General features: G+C 47.4%; 1 protein-coding gene across 1 annotated transcript; it reads left to right on the plus strand.

The window, feature by feature from the left end:
- Nucleotides 1-1,113: 1,113 nt before the first annotated feature.
- On the plus strand, nucleotides 1,114-11,906 carry LOC120451905 (proteoglycan 4). Its single transcript, XM_039635914.1, has 3 exons — nucleotides 1,114-1,317; nucleotides 6,889-9,405; nucleotides 9,472-11,906. The coding sequence occupies exons 2-3, from the start codon at nucleotides 6,898-6,900 to the stop codon at nucleotides 11,569-11,571; spliced, it is 4,608 nt and encodes a 1,535-aa protein (XP_039491848.1). The 5' UTR covers nucleotides 1,114-1,317; nucleotides 6,889-6,897; the 3' UTR covers nucleotides 11,572-11,906.
- The last annotated feature ends 102 nt before the right edge of the window (nucleotides 11,907-12,008 follow it).

Raw genomic sequence — 12,008 nt, forward strand, 5'->3', positions numbered from 1 at the left:
AAATGACCTAGAAATATAGGTACATATCTAAAAACTAATACTTAGTTAAAAATTTCCCTTTTTATCGTAAAGATTTCTCTTAAAAAATACTTCATGTGACGTGAAGAAAAAGTTCATTATGCAAGATATCAATAGTAAATCGGGCAAATAAACATAGGATTGGATAACTAAGATCCGAAAGTGATAATGGACAGCATTTCTCCGCTTATTGAATGCCCGATTTTTATTTGCCACCGGTTGAAGACTTTGTGGCCCTGAATCCGATTCCGGTTGCGTTTCTGAATGAAGTAATTATATGTATTGCTTTGATTGCTGTTGTCGTTCCAGTGTTTTGTCCATCACTTTTTTCAGTGGTGCAAAATACAGAGAATAATAAGTGCTTCCGCTTTCACTGTTTGCTGCTTGGAAGTTTGGTGGCGTTTTTTGGACCAGAGCCACCAAAATATTTTGCTGGTCCGTCGGACAAATGCACGTAACATCAGCCAGTTAAGTATGAGCTTTAAGTCATTAGGCACCTCTTTTTGCGCCTTAAATGCGATTTTATATAAGATATTAGGGCTTAGTTGCCCGATTTTCCAAATAAAAAGTTTCTGCCTTAATAGCTGTGCCTGGTCAGCTTTCATTTACAAATACGAATTGTTGTCCAGGGCCAAACCATTCAAGTGTAAGTACGCAATTATGTTCTGAGAAGAAACTTTCTTGATCAATTAAGACATTTGGCTCTGAAATGTTTTAATCTAACTTTCTTATCACAAGAACCGAAACATTTTTGCTCTTATAGGGGTCCCTCGGAAACGGCTCGTAAAATCTTTGATTGCAGTTAACAATTAAAGTGTTCCACTGCAGTAGATTTGATTTTTGAATTTCCACCACCAGTTACGAGTTAACAGTGGCTCTGTTAACCGTTTGTAACCGCTGCCAGCCGTCTTACCTGTTGGCAGTGCTTTCTTTTTAATAAAAATTTCTTTTGTCGTCGCACAACTTCATTCAGTGTGTGGCCGTTAAAGGCAGCGGTCGCGTCGTGGTCTTCTCTTCAGATTCTTTCGCGGCAGAAATGCAAATACCAGAAATTCAATATTGAACGCGAGCCGAGAGAAAAGAAAAGTGCGAGACGTGTTTGGAAAATCGAATCGAATTTCGTACGGCACCGTCAACGGAAATCGCAACAACGGTAATTGTTGTGTGTGCTCGGTGAGCTCTTCCATTCGCCGCGAGTGTGCCTGTGTGAACTCTATTGGTTTCTATACAATCAACTAATTGTGGAATACTTTGGGCCACCACAGCCAAGGATATCAGCCAGGTTCAGCCAGTTTGCGGGTAAGATTTGTGGGTTAAGCGGTTAGGAATGTTTGTCGGCCATTACGGTTGCAGCTAATTAGCATGCTGCACTCGACAAAGCACAAAAAATAAGCAAACTGCAGCGGGCTGTTGCTGGTCACCAGCTGGAAATCAGGGCAAGCCCTGCAACCCACACGAGTTCGTGCCTTAAGTCTTTCGTTTAGCATCCGCTTTTTTGTCGCCGGCCCTTGCTCATCTGGTGGAAAAACGTTACTCGAGTTTTTGCAAGACAATAATTATGTACGCAACTACTTGCAAAAGACGGCTTTTTATTTTAGTCCAGATCTCGCGATGTCATACTTTCCTCTCCATCAAATTCGGTTGACCTACAAATCGTGGACTACATGCTAATTGCCGCTAACTTGTTTCCGAGATTCCGCATTCCGCTGGCCAAAAAATTGTCAGGTTCATTGACAATCGCCTGGCGTTATGTAAAGTGCAAAGTAATTGAATTCTGGTAATGAATTCACACTTTGCATGAGACTCAATGGGTTGCGTGTCGGCGGCTGTTATGCACTGGGCGCGAATTATTCAATACACAGACGAGGAGATAACGAGATCAATTGGCAGCCAACCGTTAGCTAATTTATTACTTTCCCAAAAGGTCGGAGCAGCGTTCCCAATAGGGAAGGAGTCCGCCGCCTGATTTATAGCCATCGTCAGCGACCCAAATTGGCTGGCAAACCAGAATCATACTATATGCTTAGCTATGCCGGGCCAAACATAAGCGGAATCAGAAGCAGAAACAGAACTTGGAGCCAACCCATTTACTGGATGGCACGCGCGGGCGCAGCAATTTCTAATGCCGCAGCTATTGCAATTGCATTAAAAACAACCCAGCAACCAGCCAAGTGAGCCAAAAAGCCAAGTGACCATAAAAGCAATGCCAGAGGCAGCAGGCCTAAACCGAATTACACTCGAGATCTGGCCATTTATGGGTGCTTCTTCTCTAGCCGAGGAAGTCACACTTGGCCACCAAAAACGAACTGACAGCCTTGAAAGATTTATTGGCCGACCAGATCGGTGACGTGCGGCGATTCTGCAAAATGGGATACGTCCATCGGCGAACATAGTCAATCATCGCTCGCTTATCGGCCTTATCGCTGCTCTCTGAAATTGTTTTTCAAATCGGGCATCCTCGGCACTTTCCTTTTTATTTGAGCCACACTGTGAGCGGCTCGTGCTTATACATTTGTTACACCGTGAAAAACATTATAACGAACTAAAGGTAAATGTTCAAAAATAACTCACATCGTTTACAAAGTAATAATAACCAAGAATTAAATACAAATTTACAAAGATATACTTCAAAAAAAGTAGCAAACTATCCAGCTGTCAGTGTGTGCTGAATAGCTTTTCTGTACGCTTTTTCTTTAAATCAGTACTTGAACAGTTTCCATTTGATGACTCGGACAGTACTTTAATAATAACAATTCCATTGTAAAATTCATATGGTCTGCGCATGTGTGCAGCGCATAATTTCCTCGCTATGTGCCATAAGTTGTTGTAAATTTCGATTCGCCGTCGTCGACTTCATTAAAACTAATAAAATAGCAACAAATTCAAGTTTTGGAGTGTATGTGTGTGGCATTTGAAGTGCTCGGCTTGAACTTCACACTCTGGCGGCAAGCTAAAAATTTCACCATTTCTCTTTGAAGAACCTGCAAATGCGTATTATTATAATTAAGATTTCAGGCACGTTGCCTTGACTTTCATTGCCATTTTTTAGACGCGGTCAGCGGCTATTTCGGTTTATTGATTTTTAAGACATTCGGATTTTAGTTTTTTTTTTATTTGTCTTCTGGCCTGAAGGAATTTCGCCTGTTTTGGCCAATGGGGTTATTCATTTCTATATGCTAATCGCACTTAGCATGTGGGCGTCACTTTCTATCTTTACCAGCGAGAGAGCGGAAATCCGATCACGGATTTCCTTGGCCGGTGATTGCTTTTGGTTTGCGGGAATTCGCTCGAAATTTCGTGTGATTGCAACACTCGAATGATTCACGAGACTTTGGCCAAGGTGTTTGCACTTGCCAACATTTGTTAACGTTAAAATCAGGCAACATCAGACCCCAGAGATCATAGCCGGGATTTATGAGTGTGTGTGGTGTCGTGGTGGCCAAGAGCGATTACGCACCTTAAAAAGTGAAATTTCTCGAGTTGTTTTGTTTCGCCTTCTCGTTTTTTGCCAGAAAGAAATGCAAATTAAATCCGAATGACTAAGACGGCGGCGATTTTGGAAATGGTACTACCTGAGGCCATCAAAATGGAAACTGCCTAGGGTTGGGAAACTAACTCTCGTTGTACCCTGTTGGGAAATTTGTTGATTAGCTCGACTAATTAATTGCTGCATGTTTGCCAATAAGAGAGTTAAAGATGCAATAACTTTTTTTAAATAACTTTTACATTCATGCTGGACTTTTTTATTTGTGTATTTGTGCCTTTAAATACCACTGGGACCTGCGGGCCTGAAGCATAGGGTTTCCAAGCCCACGACCAGGCTTCGTCCACATTCCAGTCGCACTCGCCAGCGACTGTTTGTCCAATGATCGCTAACGGGGTCAGCTGTGCTACGTACACGGGGTTTAGCCGCTTCTCTCGCAGACGTTGTTGGTTTATTTTGTGGTACCTTCATTGGGTATTGGGTATCTGGTATCTGGTATCTGCCTGGCTGATTCACCGAAAAAGCTACAGAAACAGAAACAGAAACAACAGCTAAATAAAAAAGAAGGGGAGGCAGACCGGCGGGCAGGAAGACTGGCTTCCTCGGTATTTGGAATCAGAAGTTGCCTCATACGGCGGACAGCGGGGGCAATCAAAAATTTCACTGATTTTAATTATTTTTATTTTGCGTCCTACCGTTCTGGTTTGGCTGCTTTTGCCGTTGCGTTGCGGTTAAAGTTGAGGCATATATTCGGTAAGCCATAAATAATTCTCTCTGCCTGGCGCCGCACCACATCACATACAGCCGCAAAGGCAACAGCACTCAGAAGCTGAGCGAGAAATTTTTGACTGCCAAAAGTGAAAGTTGCAGCTGCTGCTGGCCGTGCCATTGAAAGAAATAAGAAATGTAGAAAAGCGCCGTCCCGTCCAATCCCCCGAATCTGGTTTAAAAATTAGCTCGACAGAGACAGTTTAAGTTGAGTCTTAGGGTTTTCGGGGCCCCTCTGAGATTGGCCCGGGTGTCTAATGACTTCGCTGGCTCTGCTCTTTGTCAACATTGGCCGCAGGGCTGGATTAAGCATTTTCGCTATTATGTGTTTCGTTTTGTCGTCGTAATTATTTTTACCACGCTTTTGATTGCCACTATTAAAAACTACACCTAATTGCTGTGGCCCGTAATAGACGTGCGACTTTTTCGGGGTGCCCTCCTCTGAAGAGCGACACTTCGCAGCAGGCAGGAGAAGGGGAAAGTTTTGGCGTTTATGCACTTTATACTAACATTATTGTGGGAACCCCGTCTGAAATGAATTAATCAGAGAGCAGGGCGAATTGTGTAATGGGAAAGGAAAGTGCGGCAGGGAAGTGATTACAATAATCCACAGACTTCCTTATCAAGGAACTGGGTCAGCAATTGGTGGGTTCGTTGAACCCACGAAATGTTTTGGAATGTCGCGATCAATAACTCGATCCAAAATTAGCACTTTCTACGCGACAAGAAAGCCATGCCTCACATATTGAATAATAATTACAAACAATTAGCACAGTGACCCAGATGCGTAAATTATGAAAATGAAAATGCAGCACTGTCCGCCCAGAAATGCCTCCTTCTTCGACGGCACTAATAATGGAAAGTGGCAATCAAGTGCGGCTCAAATGTGCATTGAAACCACGATCGCATATTCAAAGACTTGTTGACAAGAAGTTTGTGTCTTGAGTCTTTCGTTTGCCTCACACATTTCATTGCTTTCGGGCGCGTGCTCTTTCAACAATCCAGCGATGACAGGTTTCTTTTGGCATTCTAAGTTCTACAGGAGGATGCTCTGTTGCTTCTGCTCATGCTGCTTTTCTTTGGGCTGTTCTTTTTATTAGCATACTGATAAAAGCGAACTTGGCCGTGTTAGCATGCGCGATGTGGACATTAATAAAGTGATGGGAAGAGCAAACAAGTTCCTAAATTGTGACCCAATTACCCAGTTAGCCAGTCTGTTGATACGAGTTCGACTTGCTCTTCTGAATTACAGCCCATCGACAAGCATGCTAAATTGAGGCAAACAAGCTCTGCATTTGCATAACACTTTGTATTAAATCAAAGAACACAAGAAAGCACACAATCGCTGGCCAATTCATTGACAATTGAAATGAAAGTTGGTAGATGCTAGAAAACACGCTGCAGTTAAATGGCCGAGCACTTAGATCGCAGTTCACTCGCAATGATTTCGTGTGGTGGCACATGCCGCATGCAATCGAGAGGAAATCTAGACCATAATAATAATAATAATAATAACCACGGCAATTGGAGACACCACTGCCAATTGCGGCAATTGCACTTTCATCTGGGATTCTTGCTGCTCAAATCCCAGTGAGTAGTGTGCCCGCGGCTCTTTGAATAAGTTTCTACGTGAACATTTTTGATTGACAGTACGCGGCGATTAAGCGCATAATGAGCCTCGCTCCTGGCTGGATGAGTTTGACACTGATGCTCTTATGGCTGCTCTCCGCCGTTGAGTCAGTTATAATTAGCGCTGGGTATTTCGGCTGGGTGACATTATCGATGTATTTTGATTGAATGAAAGTTGAACTGTGTTTTTGAAAGTGAATTTCTTGTCACGGCAGAAGAAGCGGCGAATCGAAAGCACTGGCGGCCCAAACGATTTCGGATCTTTTGGCCTTTCGGCTCTTTTTTTTGTAGCTGCAGAATATCGAAGAGCATTAGACAATAGCAACGTCTTTAGCTTAGGCCAGAGACTGGCATTTGGCTCGTTTGACATAACCACCACAATGAGCGACCACCACAACAAGCCACAACTCCCAGACGGGTTTTCCACTTGCTGCAAAAACTGGCTGCTCACATTTGGTAAAATTTCACTTTTTCCTTTTATTTGCTTGCTGGCCGCAAGTATTGCAGCAGCTTTTTATGAAAATCAAAGCAATCCCATCCAGTCACTTGTGGACCAGAGTCAGTGCCAAATTGGGAGTGCACCAGTTGTGTGTTGTTAATTGTAAGCGACACTGCCAGCCGATGTTTTGATCTGCAATCATAACCCATCCGAAGGCCCCGAACGTATAGTACTAAGCTCTTTGTTTGGCCAAAACACTTCTCGCAAAGAAGCAGACACGGTCATGTCTCAATTAAGCCAACCTACGGCGCTTGCTCTGCTGACAATTTGCCGAGTGGCCGAGGTCTTGCTGTCGGGACTCAAAGCAGCCACACCAGCAATCTCAGCCGACTGGCTGCAATTTTCGCACCATAAATGTGGAAGCGGTCCGTTGTCAAAGCGTTTGAAGTGACAGCGGCCTTGTGCAGACTCAGAAATCAAGAGTGGTTTCGGCTTGGGCGGAAGGTCTGCGATTCAAACAAAAGTTTTAATTTCGTTTCTCTCATTGCAGCCAATCGAAATGGGAGGCAGTAGCAACCTAAGGTTGCTGGTGGCACTAATGTTGCTGTATTGCACAACCGCAACATCAAGCGGGGAGTCCACCACCGAGACCCCATCGGTCCTGTTGCCCTTGGAAGCCAGGAGTGCTGATGTCTCGGGCGAGGAGGACGTCATCTCTACAAGCTATGTGCTGCCCAACCAGATTTTCAACGAGGGAAAACCCTACTATGCGCGCCAGGATCCCGTGTCTGGTCAGCTGGACTTCAGTGCCAAGAAGCCGGCGGGAATTCAACCCGAGGCCAATGAGGTGCTCGATCCCAACGAGAAGATTGTGCTGAGTGGTGGCAGTTCGCCCAACATACACGACTTCTTGAATCTGCCCGTGAAGTACTCCTCGTCGAAGTTCGTTTATCCGCTGGTATCCAGTTCGTATGCCAACTTAAAGTACCAGGGCAGTAACAAGAATTTCATCACCAACAAGAAACCCACTTCCGTGGTGGCTCCAGTTACACCCCCACCACCCAACTATCATAGCTCGAACTTCTTCACCGTGCCAACTACTAAACTAACTGCAGTGACGCCCACGGCTGGAGCTTACTATCCCAGTAGTCCTTCTTCCACCACCACCACGTCTACGACGACAACCACTACAACAACTACAACTCGGGGAACTTTGCCCCCTTCAAGGAAACCAGTTACCACCACTACAACCACGGCAGCCACAAGCCCGGCGGTCAAGTACACCACCACCTCAAGACGCCCCATTCCTTTGCAGACGGCTTCCACGACCACACAACCACCGCGTACCAGCACCACCCGCAAGAAGTTTGTGCCGACCAAGAAGTACAGTCCCACAGTGCCCAGCACCAGTGGCAGGCCAATGGTTGGTCAGGAGGATCAGCGCCCGGTGAAGTCATCGCCCAGACCAACTCCCAGCAGCAGCGATGTGGCCCTCACCACCCACCATGCCACTCCACAGGCAGCTATCTTCCCTACGGAGCCTGCCACAACCACCAAGATGTACACCACATCGAGCACAAGCGCACCTGTGGTGTTCACCGAAGGACCCACACCCCCACCCGCCTTTAGTCCCATTCCGGGAACTGGTATTCCCAACCTGGATCCAGCCGACGTTTACCACACTCTGGGGCAGAAGAACACACAGGCGGAGGAGCATCAACAGCTGCAACTGGAGAAGCAGCAGCAGATGCAGAAGCAACAGCAAATACAGCACCAGCAATATCAGGAGCAGCAGCAACAACAATATGAACAGCAGCAGTATCAGCTGCAATTGGAGAAGCAGCATCTGGAAAAGCAGAAGCATCCGTACCAGCAGCAACTGGAAAAACAGCAGCAGCAACAACATCACCAACAGCCACATATACAACAACAACATCAACAGCAGCAGCAACATCAGCCACTCCCGCCACCTCTGCAGAAGAAACCATCTCCTCCTAAACCTCCTATGACACTCAGCGATATATTCAATAGCTTGGCTGAAGAAGAATCCAATGTGGCCCAAAACTACCAACAGAACCAAGGATTCGATGCCCAGGGCAATCTCATTCAGCCCATTGCACCATCCAAGCCATCGCCCTTCGCCATGCAGCAGCCCGGTTCCCAGCAGCAACCAGGAACACAGCAACCAGCATCACATCAACGGCCCAATCCGAACGAGCAGAAGGTCATCTCTGGTAGTCAGGAGAACTACAGCAACGAGTACGTGTCCTACCAGGTGCAGCAGCCAAACATGATGCAATACCGACCTGTGCCGGGCCAGATCAATAATGTGGTGATTTCGCCGGGACAGCAGTCAGCCTCTTTCGTTCTGGGCAGTCAGGTGCAACAAGTTAGCGTGGGCCACCCGAGCATTGAGAAGGAACCAGTGTTCGCCAAGGACACGCCAGGTGTTCAATACGGTCAGGTGATCAACGAGGACATTGCCAACATCAAGCGACCTATCAAGGAACCACTGCCTCCGCCACCGAACTTCCAACAGATGCCGAGCATCCAGCAGAACTCAAACTTCCATCAGAACGGAAATGTGGCCACATCGGGAGCACCTGGAACCGTTTCCTACCAAGAGCCACCACCAGAGGCACCAACCCCCTATCAACAGCTTCCCCTAATCGGATCCAACAAGCGACCATCAAAGAAACCCGTGACCAGGCCTGAGCAGCCTCCTCATCCCTACACTCAGCAGCAATCGTCGACCCCACCACAGCCACAGCCCACTCCACCGGTTTTAATGCAGGGAGAGGACACAAAGGAACTTCTTGTCTCCACCAACATTCGATTCCCCGCCCAGGGAGAGGAGTCGATGGAACTTCCCTCCTCCGCTGTGATGCAGGGTCCTCCGGCAGGACCAAGCATTAATGGTCATGCACAACCTTTAAGTCTACAGCAAATTCAGAACTCCAATCCAGTTGTTTTTCCCAAACCCAAGGATGAAGTAGCTCCTGGCAGCGCCAGTGTGCAGATCCAGCAGCATGAAGTACTTAACCTGAGCCAGCAGAAACAACCATTGGTAATAAAAAGTCTCTTATTTAGGAAAATCAAATAAACGTTATATAATATATTCCAATCTTCTTAGAAATTCCCCGCCCAGCAGCCTGTACTCGGTGAGCAACCCTCGCTGGATATGGAGCCACCTCCGCGATACCCCACTACTGTACCAGTCGCTCATGCATCACCGACTCCTGGAAAGCGTCCACTCGGTACATCAGGCCCATCCAACTTCTATAACGAGTACAACCGGAAGCCACAAAACGGACCCCATCCCAGCAACCTACCAAATATTTTGCCACAGTTCCGCCCGAATGCCAAGATTTCCAGCGGACATCCTCCTGCCTTGAAGCAGGAACCAGGAAACATCCGTCTGCCTCAGCAAGGTGGTCCCGGTCCCAAACGCCCTTATAATCCTTCGATGCAACCTCAGTTTGCCCACCGCCGTCAGCCTTTACACCAGCAGCATCAGCAAATGATGCAGAAACGCTATCCCATGAATCGCATCTCGGAGTATCCCATGGGGCCCGGTCCGGGAGGAGATGTTAATAGGAGAGTTTACAGACTTCCTCCGTATGGAGGACAGAATGTGCCCTATCTGCCCGATCACATGTATCCCCGTCGCCCCCAGAGTCCTGGTCCATTAAGATCCGTTGATGGCTATCCCGCTGAGCGACACGCACCTTCATCGGAACCCTACAAAACGATTGATGCTGAGGCAGCTGCCGACTTCGAGGAAGAAGATCTGGTGATCAACGATCCACCACAGCCCGTGACCCCTGGCAAGGATCGCAAGGGAGCGGAGGAGACGAAACTGGAGCCAGTGGTCACATTACAAATGCTACAGTCCCAAAAGAAGGCTGTGAGCCTGCCTGGCGATGATACGGGTGCAGGAGAGATCCAGGTCACGGCCGACAATGATCCCCAAGAAGCTAAGGTCTCCAAACTCAGCCAGCAAAAGTTGGACCCCAGCGGCATGTACGTTGTTTTTCCTATGAAAAGTGCAGAGAAAGGACAGAGCGAAGGCGATGCTCCTTCAGCTCCTGCCGAGTACCAGAACACTCCCTTCTCCGTGATTCGCGATCAGCCCCAGGAACCCATTCTCAAGAACAAGAAACCGCAATCCCTGCAGCAGCAAAACAAGGCGCAGCCAGTTCCCAAAGAGAAGTTCCCCTATCCTATCGAGAAGCCAGACCCCTCCTTTTCCGACCTTCACCCCGAATCGCAGACGTCTGTTTCGGGAGTACTCGTGGCTCCAAGGATCATTACGGGAGCTATGGGCACCGGGACAGAGGCACCCATAGCAATTGCCTACACGCCCACAGAGCCTAATCCATTCCGCCACGAACAGGGGCAAAAATTCTCCAATATCAATCTGGCGACGTCGGTAATCAACGAGATCCGACAGGACACCCAGACGGAGGAGGGCCTGAGCAGTGATTTTGATCTGCGTGGCCAGAACTTCGAGAAGGACTTCATGGCACCATTTTACCCAAGTGTGAGCCTAGGCGGTGCCAGTGGAGCAGCAGCAGTAAACCCTGCCGTGCCCAGTAACTGGAACATTCTGCCGTCGACCACGGATCAGGCGATCTTTGAGAAGAACAACATTAACCGGGCTGATGTGGACCTCGCCGAGCAAAAAAAAACAGAAGAGGAGCAGCCCACTGCTAGCCCGCTGACGGCGGAAAAACCTTCTGAAATGGACAGCTTCCAGCCACAACTTCAAGGTGGCTTCAAGCCCATTTATCCACCGGGCTACAAACACGTTGAGCAAGTGGAACAAGAAGAGATCGCAGGTGCCAAGAATGCTGGCAAGGACCAGCCAATCGCTTTGCCACTGATGGGCACCACAGAAAAACCTTCTACATCAGCTTCACCCGTTAGCAGCAGCAGCAGCAGCAGCAGCAGCAGTTCCACCTCAACGTCCTCCACCACATCCACAACCTCAACGACCCATCAACCCGGGGTAACGAAGTCGTATGTCACACTGGCAACCACCAAGGCGCCGGCAGTCAGCACAAAGCCCACGCAGCGCAAGAAGTCCACCTTTGAGACGAGCCTGGCGGCCCTGCTCTTCGGAGACGAGGACGAGGAGGATGGAGCACGCAAGTCCGCCGAGCTACCAAAGGCCCAGGCTGGACCCAGAAATGTGCCCCGAATGGGTCCCCGAAGCCTGACGTTGAGCTAAGTGGGTCTGAGGAATGAGTCCCAATATTAGTTTAGTCCAATTTTAGTTTGTATTATTTATTCAAAGTTTATGAGACAGCAGGAATATGCCCCGCTTAGAGGTAGACCATGTGGTAATCTAGTTCTGTTCTACAGCTTATAGTCAGTAAGCTCACCTTTCCAGATATATAGACCATCGCCACCAACGAACACTACACCCCACGATCCCAGCGACTTTTGCGAGTCTGATTTGAAATGCGAATCATTTAAACTTTCTCATTTGACTCCCGAATCGTCGGATATGAGATAAAAGCTTTTTACTCAATTTAACAACATAAACTTAAATAGTACTCACAATTTACCTAATTACTGTACCATAGAAAACCATGCAAAATAAACATAATTCTGATATCATAATCGTTGAAGCCTTCTTTTAATAAACCAAACTTTGGCGGTAAA

Source organism: Drosophila santomea, chromosome 3R (assembly GCF_016746245.2).
Source record: "Drosophila santomea strain STO CAGO 1482 chromosome 3R, Prin_Dsan_1.1, whole genome shotgun sequence".
Classification (NCBI taxonomy): domain Eukaryota; kingdom Metazoa; phylum Arthropoda; class Insecta; order Diptera; family Drosophilidae; genus Drosophila; species Drosophila santomea.

What these genes read in the sequence shown, in the direction of transcription:
- LOC120451905 (XM_039635914.1), top strand. Translation starts at nt 6,898, where the DNA reads ATGGGAGGCAGTAGCAACCTAAGGTTGCTGGTGGCACTAATGTTGCTG. An exon ending in GCCAGCAGAAACAACCATTG is followed by an intron (nt 9,406 to 9,471) that starts GTAATAAAAAGT and finishes CAATCTTCTTAG; the next exon opens with AAATTCCCCGCCCAGCAGCC.